General features: G+C 46.1%; 7 protein-coding genes across 7 annotated transcripts; 5 read left to right on the top strand and 2 right to left on the bottom strand.

Moving 5' to 3' along the window:
- Nucleotides 1–178: 178 nt before the first annotated feature.
- On the bottom strand, nt 179–4,324 carry SAMD00019534_025470 (hypothetical protein; the record flags this gene model as incomplete). Its single annotated transcript, XM_012901845.1, has 4 exons — nt 179–3,030; nt 3,098–3,267; nt 3,327–3,760; nt 3,830–4,324. The coding sequence occupies 4 exons, from the start codon at nt 4,322–4,324 to the stop codon at nt 179–181; spliced, it is 3,951 nt and encodes a 1,316-aa protein (XP_012757299.1).
- A 311-nt stretch (nt 4,325–4,635) lies between these two features.
- Nucleotides 4,636–6,321, top strand: SAMD00019534_025480 (hypothetical protein; the record flags this gene model as incomplete). Its single annotated transcript, XM_012901846.1, has 7 exons — nt 4,636–4,885; nt 4,952–5,034; nt 5,113–5,245; nt 5,307–5,431; nt 5,503–5,913; nt 5,976–6,025; nt 6,192–6,321. 7 exons carry the CDS (start codon nt 4,636–4,638, stop codon nt 6,319–6,321), a joined length of 1,182 nt encoding a protein of 393 aa, XP_012757300.1.
- A 460-nt stretch (nt 6,322–6,781) lies between these two features.
- On the top strand, nt 6,782–9,526 carry SAMD00019534_025490 (hypothetical protein; the record flags this gene model as incomplete). The annotated part of the gene is made up of 2 exons (XM_012901847.1): nt 6,782–7,900; nt 7,967–9,526. 2 exons carry the CDS (start codon nt 6,782–6,784, stop codon nt 9,524–9,526), a joined length of 2,679 nt encoding a protein of 892 aa, XP_012757301.1.
- A 718-nt stretch (nt 9,527–10,244) lies between these two features.
- Nucleotides 10,245–12,561, top strand: SAMD00019534_025500 (hypothetical protein; the record flags this gene model as incomplete). Its single annotated transcript, XM_012901848.1, has 5 exons — nt 10,245–10,430; nt 10,491–11,539; nt 11,614–11,993; nt 12,058–12,377; nt 12,463–12,561. Coding segments are annotated over 5 exons (2,034 nt in total), but the record flags the coding sequence as incomplete, so codon positions are not given.
- A 769-nt stretch (nt 12,562–13,330) lies between these two features.
- On the bottom strand, nt 13,331–13,658 carry SAMD00019534_025510 (hypothetical protein; the record flags this gene model as incomplete). The annotated part of the gene is made up of 2 exons (XM_012901849.1): nt 13,331–13,566; nt 13,649–13,658. 2 exons carry the CDS (start codon nt 13,656–13,658, stop codon nt 13,331–13,333), a joined length of 246 nt encoding a protein of 81 aa, XP_012757303.1.
- Nucleotides 13,659–14,586: 928 nt separating this feature from the next.
- Nucleotides 14,587–16,244, top strand: SAMD00019534_025520 (hypothetical protein; the record flags this gene model as incomplete). The annotated part of the gene is made up of 7 exons (XM_012901850.1): nt 14,587–14,595; nt 14,690–15,037; nt 15,100–15,167; nt 15,260–15,385; nt 15,451–15,658; nt 15,725–15,866; nt 15,940–16,244. The coding sequence occupies 7 exons, from the start codon at nt 14,587–14,589 to the stop codon at nt 16,242–16,244; spliced, it is 1,206 nt and encodes a 401-aa protein (XP_012757304.1).
- Nucleotides 16,245–16,940: 696 nt separating this feature from the next.
- SAMD00019534_025530 (hypothetical protein) lies at nt 16,941–20,960 on the top strand (the record flags this gene model as incomplete). The annotated part of the gene is made up of 4 exons (XM_012901851.1): nt 16,941–17,144; nt 17,233–17,479; nt 17,544–17,815; nt 17,892–20,960. 4 exons carry the CDS (start codon nt 16,941–16,943, stop codon nt 20,958–20,960), a joined length of 3,792 nt encoding a protein of 1,263 aa, XP_012757305.1.
- Between the last annotated feature and the right edge of the window lie 142 nt (nt 20,961–21,102).

The raw sequence follows: 21,102 nt of genomic DNA on the forward strand, positions 1-21,102 counted from the left end.
CTTGCTCCAAATTAAAAAAAATTCGAAGGTTCTCAATTCTGCAAACAAACCACAATCGGGTCATATTTGATCGATTTGATTGATTGATTTTTTGGTGAAAGCACCATTCTACCTCACTACAACATTCCATGTCTATGTAGTAGTCTGGTGAGTTTGCTTTAATATTTATATATATATGTTACACTAATGGACCACCAAAGTAGAACTTCTCCTTGGTCATGTGCCTCAGGTCAACATGATGGCCAACAACCCATCCTGATCCTCCGCCAGTGACAATGGGCGTGGCGCCATTGGCCCTATTGATGCCTCCACTAGTTGGTCGGTGTGACCCCAGTATGAATCGTTGAGTTCTAGGCAGTCTAAGTCCTCTCCTAACAAACGACACTGATCTTGGCAACGACACCTCCTTGCCAAGTTGGATACTTGATGATGATGATTGATTGATGTTGTTGTTGTTGGAGATGGACAACTTCTTGGCGTTGTCAGAGTTGGTCGTGGTCGTGGATGATGGCTTCAATGTGTTGTTGTTATAGATGATTGGCTTGTGATGATCTTGCAAAGAGTATGATCTACGATGTCTGTGATCCAGTTGTCTTCTTCGTTCGGCTGCTCGTGCAGTCGACACTTCAATTATTACAGGTGCTGGGGGTACGATTGTTGGGGGCAGCTGCGGCGGTCCACTAAGCATGCTTGGCGCCATTGATGGCCTTCGCTCCAATGATGATGTCGATGTGTTGATGATGGTCGGACTGGACGAATTTGAAAGTGATGGCCGGGTTGACGTTGGTTCGAGACCAGTCGCATCATTGTCCTCGCCAGCGCTAGCCAGTGATGGTCGTGGTGATGTGGTCGTGGATGTCTGAGTCGAGTGTTGGTGATGTGATAGTTGCAGCTGTTGAGTGGCCTTGAGGTATTGATGGTTCTGGATCATCCATGAGTTGTGCAGCCATGTGTTCTGTGTGTCGCTGCGCATGTACAGCGCCTTCCACACCTCCATCGAGCGCAGGTTGAGGTTGGGTCGCAGCACAACGCCATCCTGCTGTGTCTGATAGAATGGATTCGTGAATCGCTCTATGTTCCTGTTGACATCGGTCCATATCGAGACAGTCTTGGTCTTGGCGTGCTTCTCAGCTCTCTCCTTCTCGCAGTTGTACAGGAATGTGCCATACTTGCATGAGAAGAGGTGTTCGGCAATGAATTGCAGTAGAGCGGGAGTGTACTCAAACAGCAGAGGGAACTGATTGACCAGTTGGAAGAGGCAATCGAGGAACTGGATGAAGATGGGCGAGCGCTCCTCTTCCAGCTCGTGCAGATGGCCAAGTCGCTGGGTGAACTTGTGGCCAAAGGACAGCCACTCCTTTTCGATCAGTACCTCCAGTCCGACGATCGTGCGATAGTACTGGTCCAGGAGAACCTGCGCCAGGGATGTGAGTTGGGGAGTACGGTCCCATCCGTCGCTGCAATGCACCAGCACACTGATGTTCTTTTGGATCAGCTCGGCAACGTACACGCCGCCCGCCAGACAGCCACGCACATGGTTCAGCCAGTTGCTCTCTTCGATTGCCGACAGGTGCTTGCCGTCGCCGTCGCCCCCATACGGTGACATGGTGGCGACCAGCTTCTCGAGACTGCGGCGCATTACGTGGATGTTGGCAATGTTTAGGAATACCAGCTTGCAGTTGGGATAGTTGGAGATGTTCTCAAAGCCTGCGCCATTCGCCGTGTTGGCAATGGCATTGAGCTTGGGACGAGCATCGATCAAGTAGACTGGGCGCTGAGTGGACAGCTCCGTCATGTACATCTCGTCCTCGGGACATCGTGTACGCTCGAGGCCCACCAATGGCTGACTGCAACGGGTGATTGATGCGCCACTTGGTGCGCGCCAGGACAATGCAGGGATGCGACCCTTGCTCCGGAAGCCAAATACACGCTCCAGGTCCTTGTCGAGCATGACACGTGGCACCACAATGCTGCTGGGATACGTTGGACACAGCTTGTACTCCTTGTTCAAAGTTGTGAATCTCCAGTACAGATTGTTGTTGTTGACACTGTTGTCCAGACTGTTGTGGCTGATGTTGTGACCTCCGCTGTTGGCGCCATCCATGAAGATGCCAAATCGTTGGTACTCGCGTCGTACCGAGTATATGTTCCAGCCATTGTCCTCCTCGACTGCGGGACAATGTAAGAAGTGAGCAAAGAGATAGGGCATGGGGTCTTCAAAGATGCCGTAGCATTCGTAGCGATCGATGTGCTGCATTCGGTTCTCGTCATCCAGATGTATGTTGTCGTGAGCGATCTTGAGCTGCAATTGTCGATTGCCTTCGTTATGCTTCATGCTGTGCTCGATCATTGATTGTGAGTGATGTGAGATGACCTCTATGACGCGATCGCGCGTCACCTGTGACGTGAAGTAGAGCTTGCAGTTCCTGTAGTCCTTGGTTGTGATTGTGAGCGAGCAATAGGTCGATGATGATGGTGGTGGCGTCATTGACAGTGATGCTCCCAAGGACGTTGTCGACGACTGCTGAACATTCAATGAGGATGAGTTGGGAGTGAGCGAACCATTGGGTGTGTGTGAGCCGCTGTGCGAGCCAGACGACGAGAGTGGAGGCGTCTGTGGTGGGGCAGCCAGCTGTTGTGACAACATCAGTTGCTGCTGCTGTTGGGAGTCGGCCGGAATGACAACATAGCCAGACTGCTGTGATGAGGTCGGCTGAGTGGTGGTCGTCGTGTGGATGTGATTGTCAGATGTGAACGAGTCGATTGAAAGAAGGGGTATGGTCATCTCCTCGGACTCGCCAAATGGCCATCGCAACGAGTATGTCTCATGATTGATGGGTGCGGTCGATGCATCGCTGCGGAACACCACCCTATAGTTTGTGACAAAGATCCTGCCCGACACCAACTGAATCGAATGTCCAACCAAGAACTGATCGCTCGACTGATGGAATACCGAAGCATTCTTTCCAATATAACAACTTGCCATCTTATCATTAAACAGTATATACTCTCCACAGTTGGCTATCCTCTCTTTGATTGATTGTGTATGTGTTGGTTAGTAGGGACGTTGAGTTGTAGCATGTGACTGACGCCATACCATTGAAGAATTGAATGATTGAAGTGTTCTTGGACTCTTTGGCCAACTCGAGAGGTGATGGGAAGTTGTTTGAAGGTTGTTTGGTAAAGATGGCACCATACTCGAGGAATAGTTCCAGGAGGTCCACCCTCCCTTCCTCTATAGCGTAGTGCAAGCATGTCTTTCCTCGCCTAATGACCATATAGAGAGTGAGTTGGCGTCCAAATCAATCATGGATAATAGTACATACTTATTGAAGATGTTTGGATTCGCGCCATGTTCTAGGAACACTTTGATAAGGTCTAGACTGTTACTGCTATTGTTGTAGGTGCGCATCATCACTCGTGTGTTGGTGGGGCAGCCAGAGATGTCACCAGATATAACTACATAGGTTTGGAGTGTGGCGCGATGTAGAGGTGTCTCAAACTTTGTATCCTTGTGATTGATGAATGCTCCACCATCCAGCAACTGCACGGCCAGTTTACACGCCTTGGGATGATGAGAGTATTTGGCCAACAGATGCAGAGGAGTTGATCCACTGACAGTTCTCGAGTTTGGGTCTGAGCCCTTTGCCAACAGTCTCTCTGCCACCTCAAAGTGTCCACCATTGATCGCACAATGCAGTCCAATATATCCATCCTTATCCCTCATTAACAGTGGCTTGACTTCCTCAAGGTTGATGTACTAATGGTGGGGAGGGAGGGTCAGTGCATGTCACTCAATCAATCAATCAATCACTTCACATTACTTTACCTTCTTCTTTAGACATTGCCTGATGACATATTCATTTCCATGCATTGCAGCCAAATGGAATAGGGTCTGTTCATTGCTATTCTTTAGATCGAGTGCATGTTTCTTGAGATGTTCCTTTATAGCATGTTTATCATTGCTCTTGGCCATTGTCTCCAATAGACTGAGTGATGATGTTGCAGCTGCATTACTCAAATCCTTAAGGCTTATATCCTTTGTACTATTACTATTATTACTGTTGTTGTTGAAGCCACTGCTTGTTCCACTGAAACTACCACTATTACAATTGGCTTCTTTGCTGGTTGTGACTGATGGTGCAGGTGTCTGAGTATGTGTCTGTGTCTGTGTTTGTGTTGTTGTGAGTGATGGTGTAGGTGTTGGTGTTGCTGTAAGAGTAGGTGTAGCTGTAGGAGTGGGAGTAGGAGTAGGAGTAGGAGTAGTTGTCGGAGTAGTGGTTATTGAAGGTGCTGGAGTAGGAGTTGTATCAAGATCAGACATTGTTGGAACAATGTTCGACGGTACCGACGTCGAAGTTGGTGTGTCCATGATAATATGTGGTTGTGAATGAAGACCAATAAATATATAATGAATATAGTAATGAATGAATGAATGAAAGTAAATAATGCAAAGAGTAAACAATTGTAGTTGTGATCAATTCAAGTTGTGTTGAGTTGGAGAAAGGATTAAGGACTTGAATCTGAAATCAATCGGTTGATTTGCAAAAATTGCAAAAACAGATGTGTTGACGACATTCGATGATTGGACTTTGAGTAAGTTGAGTTATGATGATGTTGGTAAGTGATCATACAATGATTGTACCTTACACCTATGATGATGAAGATGATGATGACATTGTTTACAACGACAAAGTTCACTCTAATGCTGCTGCCACTACTACAGCTTCTGTTAATATAACAGAATCAGATGACAACAACAACAACAACAACATTGACAAAGATAAGGCTCAATTGCCCATGGCAACTACTACCTCAACAATAAGATCAGTCAGTTCGTTTGAGAAACTTGATTGTATTGGAGAGGGTACCTATGGTATCGTGTGTAAGTATCATGACGCCATCACAATGACATTCCCAACCTCACTCACTCATTCAATCAATTAAACAGACAAGGGTAGGGACAAAGACACTGGACGCATTGTGGCACTCAAGAAGGTCAAGATGGAGAAGGAGAAAGATGGCATGCCATTGGTATGTATAGTCCATTCCCCTTTCTTTCGCGAGATAGTCTCCCAAAGTCCTAACATACCAATACATATCTCAATCCAGACATCATTGAGAGAGATAGAGTTGCTCAAACAATTGAATCATCCTAATATTGTACGTCTACTTGAGGTCGTTGTTGGATCAAGCGTGGACAGTATCTACTTGGTGTTTGAATACGTCGAGCATGACATTGCTGGTAAGAAGCGAATCAATCAGTCTCAGTCTTTGATTGAATGAGTTACTAACTTCCATTGTAGCATTGGTGGATCACATTAACAAACCATTCAAAGAGTCCGAGGTCAAATGCTTCATCCTACAACTTCTCAAGGCTGTTGAGTATCTCCATGCGCGATGGATCATCCACAGGGATTTGAAGTGCTCAGTAAGTGTCCCCTGCCTCGATCAATCAATCAATCAATCAATCAATCATACTCAATCAAATGAACTCAATAGAATCTATTGTATGGCAATGATGGATTCCTCAAGCTGGCGGACTTTGGATTGGCACGCAAGGCTGGACACCCAGCCATTCACTTGACACCAAAGGTCGTCACATTGTGGTATCGTGCACCAGAGATATTGTTGGGCGACAGCAAGTATACACCGGCAATCGACATATGGGCCGTAGGTTGTATATTTGGCGAGTTATTACTTGGCAGTCCATTCATCAATGGCAACAATGAGATTGAACAACTTAAGAAGATATTCTACCTGCTTGGCTCACCAAACAATCAAATATGGCCAGCCTATTCATCACTTCCATTATCCAACAAACTGGACATCACGCACTATCCCTACAGTAACCTACGCAACAAACTATCACAATACAGTAATAACTGTATTGACCTTATGAACAAGCTATTGGTATGTAGGATACATGGCGCGGTCTGGAATCACTCACTCACTCGATCAATCAAACATTGTAGACATATGATCCAATGAAGAGATTGACTGCTAGTGAAGCATTGAGACATCCGTATTTTAATGAGAGTCCATTCCCTCAGTCAATTGATAAGATGCCTAGGTTTCCAGTATTGGATAAACATCTTTCAAAAGAGAAGTACCATGAACAACATCCAAAGCATCATGGTACGTTGACGACTACAACTACGACTACGACTTCATCTACAACTTCATCAAAGTCCAAACGAACTATTATGGATCACCACAATATCAATGGAAGTGAACAACAACATGTGTTCCCTCGATACGACCTCCGATGACACGTGGATGTGGATGTGGATGAGAGGCCCAACCCCGAATGTAACATGACACTTGGCACATGACACGACACTACCACTACCACTGCACAAGAGTCATTGGTCCACATTGGGACCTGACATAACCATAACTTTTACCAGGATGACAGGTCCAATAGAAGCGCGCCCAAACTACCCATAAATGGGATTGGGGGATCAACCCCCACAAGCATCAGGTGATCGTTTGCAGCCCCCACGATACACCCCCATTTTGATCACACATACATACAACCGCCAAGTTCACCTTCCTACGCGGTTTAATTAATAATAATAATAATAACAATATATTATATGTAATGTATGTGTATGTTCACATCCCCATTCATTCATTCTTTCATAAATTCATTCCAAAGATATAACATTGATTCGCTCATTCAATCAACCAAACAATCAATATCAATAATTAATTAATTATTAACGCCAGATACAGAGTCCAGTGTCCTTGAACATCAGACTAAACTTAAACATTAACAATGGCGGACGTGGCTACAGACACTCATCCAAACCCAACACCAACAGCTACTACCACTGAGGCCACGACAGAAGCCCCACATGTAGTCCACGAGACTCATGCTTCGTCCAATTCAGGACCTCCAGCTTCCTCTTCAACTGAGCCAACCACAACAACTACTGCTCCACCTGCTGCTACTGCACCAACTACCACTACTACTACTACTACTACCGCGGCAACGACTACAGCTGCGCCAGCAGCACCAGCAGAGCCACGTATGGCTCATGGACTACCATTGATCGATCCCCAGCCACATCATGCAGTAAATGGAGTTTTGATCGAGCCCTTGCCAATGCCCTTGACCATCGTTGATGGATTGGAGAACACGGTACTGCGCTACCCACACAATCTGGCAATACAGGTGAAGCGTGGTGGCAAGTGGACCAAGTGGACTTGGGCCAAATACAGGGAGGACATATACTCGGCGGCAAAATCATTCATTAAGCTCGGACTTCGCGAGAAGGAGGGCATCAACATCATTGGCTTCAACTCGCCCGAGTGGCATCTATCGCATCTCGGCGCCATCTTTGCCGGTGGTGTGCCCACGGGCATCTACTCGACCAGCTCATCGACACAGTGCGAGTACTTTGTACAGCACTCTGAGGCGGCCTTTGTCTGCGTAGAGAACGAGCAGCAGCTGGCCAAGTACACCTCGATCAGAGACCGCATCCCGACATGTCGCGGCATCATCATTATGGAACCTACGCCGGTGGCGGCAGGCGCGACCGCGACAGCCCACGGCGAGGGCATCTACACGTGGGAGCAGTTCATGGAGCTGGGTCGCTCGGTGCCCGACTCGGAGGTGGACCGCCTCTCCAAGGCCATCAAGCCCGACGACCTCTGCACACTCATCTATACCAGTGGCACGACTGGCATGCCCAAGGGCTGCATGATCACCCATCGCAACGTGTCCTGGACCGTCCACACCCTTGGCAGCATGGTGCTTCACCCACAGCGTTGTCATCGCGAGCGCTTCATCTCCTACCTCCCGCTCAGCCACATTGCCGAGCAAGTAGTAACCCTCTACGCGCCCATGCTCTTTGGTTTCAACGTATCATTCGCAGACAGGGATGCGCTACAGGTATGTGCCCGTCGCCAGGCTGAAATCATCCCAATCAATCAACTAACTCAATCAAATATTATATAGGGTACATTGCTTGACACATTGATGGACGTCAAGCCAACAGTGTTCTTTGGAGTCCCAAGAGTATGGGAGAAGATACAGTTGAAGATCTCGCTGATGTTGAACCAGGGCGGCTTTGTCAAGAAGAAGTTGCTGAGCTGGGCACGTGGCAAGGGCATTGCCGGAGGCTACAGCGCTCAGCGCGGCGAGAAGAAGCCCATGGGCTACGGCTTGGCTCGCTCCCTCGTCTTTAAGAAGGTGCTTGGCAACCTCGGTTTGTCCAACTGCTGGTTCATGGCGTCGACCGCCGCACCCATCAGCAAGGACACGCTCGAGTTCTTCATGTCGCTGGGCATCACCATCACTGAGGCCTACGGTATGTCTGAGTTGACTGGCCCACAGACGATCGGCTATCCCAAGGTCAAGACGGGCAGTATCGGCAAGACCCTGCCCGGTTCGTTCATCAAGCTCAACGAGGGCGACAACGAGATCTGCGTCAAGGGACCAAACTGTTTCGCTGGCTACTACAAGAATCCAGAGGCCACACGCGAGACAATCGACAGCGACGGCTGGGTGCACACAGGCGACGTTGGATACATTGACGAGAGCGGCTACGTCTACATCACGGACCGCAAGAAGGAGTTGATCATCACGGCCGGTGGCGAGAACATTGCGCCATCTCTGATCGAAGGTTACTTGCGCCAGATTCCCGGTGTCAACATGGCTATGGTGGTGGGTGATCGCCAGAAGTACCTGGTGGTGCTGCTCAACATTGGAAGCCCAGAGCTTCTCAAGAAGTTGGAGTACGGCCACACGCCACCCGCATCGCTGGCCGAGGCCATCACCGACAAGCACTTTAACGAGTACCTCGAGGCCAAGATCACCGAGGTGAACTCGCGTCTGCCCAACGTGTCCACTGTGAAGAAGTACAAGATCGTGCCACAGGACTGGACGGACCAGGGCCCCGACGCCGAGCTCACGCCCACCCAGAAGCTCAAGCGCAGGATCATCCTGACCAAGTACGACGCGATGATTCGCGAGATGTACGGCGACCAGTATGCCGAGGGAGCGTTTGTTCAGGCGCCCGCGGCCAGTCTCCAACAGTCAATGGTGGTTGAGCGACGAACACACTCAAACGAGGCCATCCCACCAGTCGTTCACTCATCAGCACCGGTTGCACCTGTGGCTGCGGCAGCAGCAGTGCCATTGGTCGTGGCGGGAGGTGCAGCGGCTGCGGCCGCAAACCATCAGCCTGAGCACCAACAACAGGCTCCAGCACCGCAGCATCAAGAGCAGCACGAGTCGGCGACAGCACCACCAGCAGTCGACAGTCCGGAAGTGGCCAAGGTGAACATTGTGGATAACCAGCAGCAAGGCACGCCCCCTCCTCCATTGGGCGATGTTGTCGATGTGGTAATTGTTGACAAGAACAAGGCGGTGGCGGCACCAGTTGCCGCCCACGAGGCAGTGGCAGCAAAGACTGATGATGAATCCTCTGATTACACCACATCGTCCAGCGACACCAGTGACAGTGACTCATCGACCAGCGAAACAACCGAAGACAATTCGATACAGGCCAAATAGTTATTTTAGCGATCATTCAAACATTCAAGATAAAAATATGTCAAGATACAGATAATTGCCAAGATCGATCCAGAGGTCCATCAAGTCAAGTTCATTCATTCATTCAAGTCACAATCAAAGTCAAAGTCAAGTCAATCAAGTCAACCCAACACGAGTAATGTAGATAGCCATCCAATTTCAATAAACAGATACATAACATTCGAATCATTAACAGGACCAAGACCCATCCATCAATCAATCATATAATCATCGGAGTCCGACGATCCCACATCACACTTAACACATCACACATCAAACATCACACGAGACAGAATGAATGAATGAATGTCACATGATTTACATACTCGGTTCGTAATAAGTTATTTATAACTTGTTTGTTTGATCATTATTAGTAAAAGGGTCCATGCTTGGTCACGATTGGGTCTGTCCTCACCCAAATTCAACCCAAGATCGAGATCAAACATGTGTTTTTCCAGATTTACAATCTGAAAGGGTCTTTGTCAGACTTTCCCCTTCAACCCCCACAACTGTGTCACTCGCTCAAACAACCACACTCTCCAATTGCAACAGCAACACTGTCTACACTCTCTCACTCTTTTGCAACTATCTAATCAATCAAACATATAACATAACATACTTGTACTATATATATCTAATAACAATATTATTTATCTGTTTATTATTATTATTATTACTTTATTATTATTAATTTAATGATATGATGATGTATCTGATTGCCACTGCAGACTATACAGGCATCACAGACAACCATCTAAGCTTTGTAAAGGGCACCAAGATAGAGTACATTGAGAAGACCGACAATGGCTATATAAGAGGCAAAGTAGATGGCAAGATTGGTCTATTGCCATCGTCACACATTACAATAGATACCAGGCCATTAAGTGTAGGTACATCCATATTCAATCAATCATGTGATCATGTCTAACTTGAGGTAATTACCAAGGTCATACAACAAGCTCAAGCTCAAGCTCAATCCCAAGCACAGGTTCAGGCCCAACAACAGACACAGACACACACAATGGAGACTACAAAGACTGATGAATGGTCGAATGATACAATGAATGAGTTGGACGCTCCACCAGTGAATAATGGCACACCATCATTACATGATGACGATGATAATATCCCCATTGAAGCATTGGCCATTTCAAACATGACTTCCCCATCAATTGAATCAACTACTACAACAACAACAACCACTGCAACAAATATATCTGGTGGTGGCGGAGGCGGTGCCGGTGACAATCACTCACCTTCGATGTTGACGTCGATGATGTTGGAGCGACTTCAATCGGACCACAGGAAGGAGAGTGGCGGCTCAGGCTCACTCGAGCATCCCTGTGTCGACTCGAGCGAGGTGACGGGCGTCGACAAGAAGATCAAGAAACAACAGAGCAGCAGTAGCATGGCGAATACCGGAATGGGACTATTCCATCGCTCCAAGAGTGGATCAATCACCAAACATCTGCTGCCGGACGGCTCGCCCAAGCGTCGTTACGCCAATCGAAAGAGATGTCCGCGCTTGGTCGTCAGCACATTTGACGACCTCCCCGAGGACATTGTCGCCGACCTGAAACAGGAGGACATCCCATTCGAGGACATCAAAAACAACTTCAAGGTGTTCCTCACCGTGCTCAAGTTCCTCACGCGTCAGAAGATCACCTTTGTACATCCAGACGATGATTTGCTCACAATAGAGGCAAGCACCGAGGCATCAGTCGCAGAGAGCCTCGTAGCTCCAGCACCTGTGGTCAACAAGCCACGCTCAAAGACAATGGAGGAGATCCAGACATCATCCATTGTCATTGACAAGGAGCAGATCGTCTCCAACAACGAAGAGGAGATGAAGAAGAAGCTCCTGGACCTCAAACTACGACGAAAGATCAGACTGGCGGGCGCCACTCCTGAGTTCCTTGCCAGCGTGGCCACAACAATCAAAGAGTATCCAGACATCAAGAAGCGCATCAAGTTTGGCAACCTCCTTGGTAAAGGGTATGTAGTACCTCACTCACTCAATCAACCAATCAATCAATCATATAACTAATCAATCAATCACATTATTATAGTGGATATGGAAAGGTGTTTGAAGCTCATTATGACAAGAAGAAGGTGGCCATTAAGGTGGTACATTATAGGACACCAAAGGAACAGCACAATGTATTGATAGAGGTTGGATTCCTCAAGCGATGTGATCATCCCAACATCATTGGTTACAAGGCATCGGTGCTGCACGTTGAACAACTATTCATCATTATGGAGTACATGCAGGGTGGCACGCTGGAGCAGGCAGCCGTCACCTCTTCACACGTGTTCAAAGAGACACAAATCGGATACATTGGCAAGGAGATACTCAAGGGAATCGCCTACATGCATCAAAACAAGTTGGTGCACCGCGATATCAAGAGTGCCAATGTCATGATCACAGTTGGTGGAGAGATCAAACTTGGTAAGTTCAATCATTCAATGGAACTATACCACATTACTTACCCCAATTCAATGATACATTACAGTTGACTTTGGACTATGCTCATCAGTTGAGAATGAGGTGTCCAACCATTTAGTGGGCTCGCCATTCTGGATGCCTCCAGAGATGGTGAAGGGCGAGCCACATTCATACCCAGCGGATATATGGAGCTTTGGAGTGTGTATGTTGGAGTTGATGTATAAAAAGCCACCACATCGCGAGTCACGTATGCGTGCAATGTTTACAAATGCCACCAAGGGAATTGATGTGGCGCGACTCAAGTGCTCACTGGACCTCAAGGACATGCTCTGGCAATGCTTTGAAATGGATCCCAACAAGCGATCGAGTGCACAGAAATTGTTAAGGGTATGTCAACATTATAATTATCGTTTCCAAAATTTGGAATAGTTCCAACATCCACTCACACATCAACTACCATACACGCAAATAGCATCCATTCTTTGCCAGAGCCGAGACCAAGCAGGGTATGAAGGGATTGTTTGACAATATGTTCTTGCAGAGGAACCTCAACACCACTGGATTCTTACACTAGCGAGCGAGATGAATACCTACCCTACCTACCTACCTCTGGTCTGCCAGCGCCATTCGTTGACAGACTATTGTAATACCATACACACACACATATGACCGACGATATCATAAACACTTTGTGAATGTCTTTACGAAGAGACACACATTACAAAGGTTGTGGATATCGATATATGCACCCAATTTATTTAATTAAAATACATCTGTACTTCCTACAACTCCAAACTCAATCATTTGGCGATTACTCTTGACCTTGAGGACAGGGTAGACGTCAAGAGGTGAGGTCATGTCCAAACCATTGAGCGCAGCCATTCGCAGAGTAGTCAAGGAACTGAATGTGTATGTGACTCGTTAGGAAGATGAGCCTTGACAAGTCTCGGAATTGTACATCCAACAGGAATTTCTTGCCATCCGGCTTCAAGGACATCCTGAATACGAAGTTCAGTTTGTTATTTTCCTTTTTAAGATATTGCCCTGCTGAGATTCGAACTCAGATGACAGGATTCAGAGTCCTGGATCCTAACCCTTAGATGACAGAGCATTCGTGCGCCAAAAATAATTTTGCTCAACATATATTGTAAAAACATTTTGATCCAATTTTACACAAAGTCAGTTGGATCGTAGAATTTTATGGTACGGTTTGAGGTAGTTGCCAAAGTTGACTAAGGAATAGTGCCGACGTTTGTCACACTCAACCTATTAATTCATTAAACATTAGACCAAGACTGAGGGAAAGTGGATGCAACACATTTACAAATCATTTATTGTTATTAACAATATCTGCCACAGACTGGTGGTGGGAAGCATGGGTAGCATGGTGGTGGGTAGCATGGGTAGCAAGCTGGATAAGCTACAAACTCCTGATAAGTGTGGTTGACAGGTCCACATGGACCACAACCCGATGTTGAGTTTCCTCCCTGAGAAGATCCACTGCTTCCAGATGAACCAATAACGCTTCCACTCATTGATGATGGCATAAAGCTACTGACGGATGATGTAATGGCCTCTATAATAATTGTTGTTTGAAAGTTAGAATTAAATGTTTGATTTATCGTGTGAGGATATTAATTAATAATGATTTAACTTACTGATCAACATGTTTTATAAAGTTAAGTAAGAAGTTAATTAATTAAATTAAAGGATTAGTTAGTTTGTTTGATTGTTAGATTGAATATCTGATGATGGATAATGTTTGGGAATTCCCAATGATTAAATAGAATTCCAGGATGGCATGGAAGGAGGGAAAAGGAAGTTGTATCCAATGAGTCAATCTCGTACATTATTTGTAATATTGACGATCGAAGATATGATTAATACAAAGTTGACCCAATATCCATTGATGGTTGAATGTAAAGTACAACTTGTCAATCATCCATCCTTATAATTCATGTATTATAACAGTTGTCGACAATGATGGTGATTGAACATATAAGGTAAGATAAATATTGATTGATTGATTGATTGATTGAAAGTGTCAGTGAGGTGATGGTCATTCCAATTCAAGTTCAATCACGTATCCATGCTCTGATTGGTTAGTTCATTGGTGGTAACTCCAATACAACCTTCTGTTCACACAACTCTTACATTTGTGATTGAGAGATTGATTGAGTGATTGAATGTTGTTTAGTTGTTACAATCAACGACAGTGAATTGATTAATATAGATACATTCGTAATACGGATAATGGCCAAGGGCGAGTAGTCGTCGCTGTTGTGAAGATAAGTAAGGGGTAATGTCACACATTTGATCAACCCCAATCTTAAACATCTTCACCTTAGGTAGACACGTGATTGATTGGTCAGTGTGTATGTGTACATGTAACACACGATCACATGATGCATGGTGAATGACTAATGTACTTCATGAGTCCAATGATGAAGAAAGACATTTGGTTACCTATTCCGTACTTCCAAAAAAATGGAAAGAGTCCTTTGACGCGTCCATTGGTCATCAGGTCACGACTGATGTTCATTGTGTCTAGCCCCTCATCAGATACCAATCAAACATATACATATTCGCATCAACCATGGCAAAGGTATACACTATCTATGACATGATGATGATCAACATGTGATCATCCCGAAACTGATCAGTTTACTAACACATCAATCAATCATCAATCAATTCAGGTCGAGTTGACATTCAATCAGATTAGGTCCAATGATGAGTATTTGCGAAGGACGTACTTTAAGAACATTGATACGTACGCAGGCGACAAGAAAAGACTACGTAGATATGTACAGGATGGTATACAACTGATGGAGCGTGATCAGATCATGTCGCAGGGTGACTACACCGTTGGCGATGACGGACGCACCGTCACCATCTCTGCGATCAAGCGCGGTATCTCCCTAGACACCTCGATCAACACCGACTTTACACAAAAGACCATCCTCTCCATCGTCAATCCCTTTGGCTATGGTGGTGAGGTTGGTGGCGAGGGTTCAGTTGGCATCTTCAAGACATTGAATGGTGGTGTATGTATTCATCGTGCCTTGCTCGTCAACAGACCGACTCATTCGATCAAACATACATACAGATATATTATAAGGATAGATATAACAACAAGATTGAGTTGTCAAAGAGATTGGAGAACCCTATCGAGCTGTAAGCATACATACTTGGATGGATGGACGCGTGGACACGCATTAGACACACGCGCGAGCATTAGATTTCTGACATGACTCACAACACGATAGCAACAAGAACTTACAGATTGAAGAGTCATGTATCACATTCCATCCAAACAACTATGGTCGACACTACTTTAGCCTCTACGCAGGTGACAGAAGAACCTTTGTCTCTGGTGAAAACAAGGATGAGGAGTAAGATTGGACTGATCGGACGATATTGCACACGCGACACTCACTGACTTGATCATCGATTGTAGGATGAGGAATCATACTGGCTTCTCACATAAGCTGAGTCTGACGCACAAGTATTACTATTTCAAGGAGTGGATGTCAAGGAAGACTGGATTGTACGGACTTGGTCTGTGGGGCAGAATTCACAATGAGGTGGCTGGAGGTCCATTCAGTACCAAGTTCATCAAGACAGAGTCATTCACTCATATATACTATCCCCTCTACAGAGGCTTTGTAAGTTGATCAATAACACCCAATCCTTCGATCACTCAACTCATTCATTCATTCAATGAACTTTAGAACTTGGAATGCATGCTTGCCTTTGGAGGTCTTTACAATATGGCGAGAGGAATGTCTCCAATGATCGATAGGTTCTACAATGGTGTATCATATCACTTCAAGGGATTCGAATATAAGGGATTGGCAACAACAAAGAGCAAGAGTATGGATTGGATTGGATTGATTGATTGATTGAATGGTGCCAAAGATAGGATACTAACATTGTTGAACAACAGAGCCAAGCCTTGGAGGAGACTTCTATCACAACACAACACTCTATTTGACAAAGGATATTGATGACTATCCAGGCCAAGCATTCTTGTTCTACGCATTTGGTAACTCTGTGTTGAACTATGATAACTTTGGATCGTGCATGAGGGAGTTGTTGCGACCAGACAACTACAGACACACTGTTGGATTTGGCTTCCGATTCGAAACAGGACCAGCACTAGTTGACATCTACGTCGGACATCCCCTCAAGAAGCTTCAATCAGACCAATCAAACAGGATGGGCATCAACTTCAATTTGAAGTTCTTCTAAGAAGTACTTAGTTGGACATTAAATGTCACCGACTGAGTTGGTTGGTTGGTTGGACAACAACATCAACAATGGACATGGACATGTCTTGGTTATTTATGGCGCCAAGAACCTTTGCTCGAGGTAGAGCATATTCCAGATCTTTGCCCCGACTTCCACTTTTGGAATTGTTTTGTGAAGATTCGTTTCATTTTGATCACCTTTTTGGTTGTGGAGGGTGGTTTTGCAACCAAAGGGGTGCAAATGGGCGTGGTGCAGAAGGTCCCTTGAACACCAACTTGTTGTTTGTTTGGTACCAAACTAACTAATCGATGGCACAAGTGTCACTCCAAACAACATAAACAACACTGTATGCATACTTAATTGTTAACAACTACTACTCCAATCATACATGTAATAGGAGATGGATAACAACACAAACAATAATAACAATAGCAATAATGAAGATAGTAGTACTACTACAGGTGAACCAGTAACCTATGTATATCCCAATGTCAATGTTGTAGTGTTAGACTCATTCATGTTGTTGCAGACATCTGCCAACCATGAACATGAAGACCCAAAGACAGTATTTATAGATCGTTCAACAGGCAATGTAGAATTGAGAGGTAGGTCGATGTGATGGACTCGGGACAGGGAGGCACGCACTCAATCAATCCTAACTTGGTACTGACCAAATTACAGCTGGGACAAGATGCAATGATAACAGAACCTATTAGAACTGTTTATAAGACACATGGATGTCTTGGAATCATAAGTTTACTATCGGGTCCACATTTGTTGACTATTGCCGAGAGAACAGAAGTTGGTGCCATTCGAGGCAATGACAACGTCATATACCGAGTGACCAAGACAAACATACATCCAATCTTAGCCACTCCAATAGCATTGACTGATGCAGAGGTATGTCCCACTCACAATCCAGGCTTGGTCCATAAGTGATCGTTCACTCACTCACTCAATCACTCATTCAATCTTGGATACAAAACAGAGATTGGAAGAGAAGAACTACTTGGCAATACTGAATAACATGTTGGAGACATTCTCATTCTACTTCTCATATGACTTTGATGTTACACATACGGAACAACGCATATCGGACATTGAATGTTGTGTCCAATCACAGAGTTCACCACTATGGAAACGAGCTGACCAAAGGTTCTTCTGGAATCAACATCTCCAGAAGAAGTTCATCGATGCCGAATGCCATCCATTCATTCTCCCAATCATGGATGGTCGTATGTATACACATATACTCACTCCAATCAATCAATCACATACTCTTACTCATACTTAACTTAGACATCAAGATACTCAACTGCGAAATCAATTCAAACAAGTTCAAGTATATATTTATATCGAGGAGGAGTTGTAAGAGAGCTGGAGCTAGGTATCATATGAGAGGCGCAGATCCACTGGGCAATGTAGCAAACTTTGTAGAGACTGAGCAGATCGTTGTCTTTGATCAGGTGCTCACATCATATGTTCAGACCAGAGGTTCAATACCCTTAATATGGAAACAGAAGCGTAAAGGACTAAAGCCAACTCCAATACCAGGCAACAATATTCTAACTGTAAGGATTGGGACTAGATTGATGGATGGATGATGGGGCACAATCATACTCATACTCCTTGATTATCCCCATCCAGGACAGAGCATTCACATCACATTGCGATGAACTGATAACATTGTATGGTCCACAAGTTATGGTATCATTGATTGATCATCATGGAGGAGAGTCAACAATTGGTAACATGTTTGAGACTTATGCCAAGTTGTCAAGACATGCCAATCCCACAGCCACAACAACAGCCACATCCCCGGCCACAGATACAAACACAACAGACAAAGACACATCGACAATGTTAAGATACTACTCATTCGACTTCCATGATAAATGCAAGAACAATCGATATGAGAACTTGAGCGAACTGTTGGACCTAGTGCGTCCACATCTTGACAGACATGGATACTTGTTCAAGAGCACGGCGTGCCAAGCACCATTGTTGCGCCAGGGCGGCACATTCCGAACGAATTGCATCGATTGCCTGGACCGCACCAACGTCTTCCAGAGCATACTGGCACATAGTATGCTACACAAACAGTTGTCAAAGATGGGTATCATCTCACCGTATGATCGCGTCGAGGATCACGCGGCATTTGAGTTGCTGTTCAAGAATGTATGGGCGGACAATGCCGATGTGATGAGCCAGCGATATACGGGTACCGCCGCGCTCAAGACCGACTTTACACGCACAGGCAAGCGCAGTGTCAAGGGCACAATGACCGATGGCGTCACCTCGGTCAAGCGATACATCAACACCAACTTCAAGGACGACGAGAAGCAGCTGGCGCTCGACCTGTTCCTTGGCAAGCTGGTCGTTGAGAAGTGGACGTCCGACCAGCTGGCTGTCGATGGCTGCGAGCTGGACGTCGAGTACCTGGTGGACGAGGAGGAACGCATCATTGTGTCGGCCGTCCTGTCTGTGCGCACGATGGGATCGACTGCGACTCGCTGCGTCTCTCTTTGGATCCCCGAGAGTGGCCGGCGCAAGGACGTGCTGCTGGACAACATCATATTGGTCGAGCGCAGCAAGCATAACTACCGATCACTCAATCTCTATCATTTGGAAAGTGCAACGCCAGAGATCATCATATTCTCGACGTCTTTGGCGCGCGAACAATTCATTCACGAGCTTTATAGACATGGCGACGTGGGCCATACACCCAGTCTGAGAAACTCCAACAGCCAGACGATTCAGGCCGAAGCACTGGACTGTCTGGTGGTGTCGATCAATGTGGATAGTCGGCCTGAGCGACTCGATGTGTTGGCCTATCTCCAACAACACAACATACCCAAGGACAAGAGTGTATATTACATAGCGGCACAGCGCATCACTGACCAGGAGGATGGCAATGGACTGGGTGGACCGCCACTGACGGGCTGCCACGGCAACTGGTTCTACCAAATACGTCGATACTTTGGCCACGAATACACAATGGTCACGACAGCAACCTCGCCACATACAGCCGCCATTGTTCTGGTGCACAAGGATCTGGCGTCCTACATATCCAACATCACAGTCAGCTGTCTACTCAGACGATTCTCCAACAAGAAGGTACAAATACCATCATCAGACGCGTTGACAGTGCCTACTGAGAGCTTGACACCTGTCACGCCAACATCATCGTCACCTCCATCATCACCACCAAGTCCAAATCTTGCACAAGGCATGGAGGAGATCGCCTCACCTCCAGCGTTGACCTCGTCATCGACATCAGTGCTGACCAGTAGCAGACTAAAGTTGTTGTCGAGGACTCAGTCAGTGTCACAGTTGTTCAAGTTTGGCAACAAGTTGAAGGAGACTGGTAACAAGCCAACGGATGCATTGAAGGAGTATAAGAACAAGGACGTTCAATTTGGAACTACCATATCATTCAAGTTGAAGGAGACATCAGTATGCTTTGTCAATCATTGCAATTGGATGCCACTGTCTGTGGACGACCGCACATCAGTTCTCTACGTCAAAAACAACGAGTATCTCAACGTGTCCTATCGCTACACCTTCTGGACTGGCGACTCTGATGCGCAGTCCCTTGCATCCAGTGATTGGCAAAGCGTGGCAGCAACACCATCAATCCCATCAGACTCTACTACCACTACTACAGAGTTGTCCAATGGTATCTACTTCAAGTCCCTACCAGAGGCCGAACCCCTGTCCGTCACTAGTGATGCAGACTCGGTGTACACTGCCCTGCGCCTGCCACTCTTGTCGCCATACAGTTGGATGTCCAATGCAGGCGTGCCAACATTCATCTTTATCAAGTCACTGGTGGCCGATCAGTTTGATCTTCTGCCGCCTGGCACAAGACTGGACGCCTATCTCGAGTTCAACGCGCTGCACCTGGTCAGCCAGGACAACTGTGAGCGCACATCAAGTGTACGCTCAACATTGCCCGTGTGGAGCGAGTCCATTGAGCTGCGATCATTCATCGATGACAAGGAGTACCTCAAGACACAGTACATACAGGTGGCACTCGTGTCCAAAGAGTTGATGGAGTACACTCTTGTGGGCAAGGGCGCCATCCCACTCAGCAATGCATGTGGATCTGACCCAACGCCCTTCAAAGTCAACCTGTACTTGGAGGATGAACTGGCGTGTCAGCTGCAAGGTGAGGTCCAGGTGTTCTCCAAGCACGAGGTGTGTCAACTGGTCGAGAAGGAAACATTACAGAAGCAGGCTGCTGCTGCTGCCGCCGCCGCTGCCTCTAGTGAACCAACGGTGGTTTCGGACACACCAACACGATCATCCCCATTGCTGTCCTTCATACCATACTTTTCATCGCCAAGGTTCTCCTCGCCACAACTGTCACAGTCTACACAGGGTATGTCACCGCCACCACCTTCGCAAGCCAACAAGACAGGCACAGCCACGCCATCATCACCATTATCCAAGAGTCAATCGATACTGTTTGGCAGCGTGCCCAAGTTCTCCAAAATGATGGAGAACTTTAGTGAACTCAAGTTCAATCCATTCTCAAGACGAACATCTGCATTACCAACTGTTGTAGTTGATGGTGATGGAGATGATGATGTTACAGATGATGAAGACGATGATGATGAAGATGACGAAGATGACCAAGATACACCATGCAGATCTGAAGATGATACCTCATCAATATGTGGTGTAATGGATGATGATGACAATATGTTGTAGAAGTAGTCATAGTAAACTAATTAATGGTCAATCTTATTTATCTCATGGACTTGATTGAGTGAGTGAATGAGATTGAATGAGAGGTGGAAGTTGGCGCCCTTTTTATTTTTTTAATTTAATTGTTCACAAACAAAGGGAGGGA

The sequence above is a fragment of the Acytostelium subglobosum genome (assembly GCF_000787575.1).
Source record: "Acytostelium subglobosum LB1 DNA, scaffold: scaffold4, whole genome shotgun sequence".
Lineage (NCBI taxonomy): Eukaryota > Evosea > Eumycetozoa > Acytosteliales > Acytosteliaceae > Acytostelium > Acytostelium subglobosum.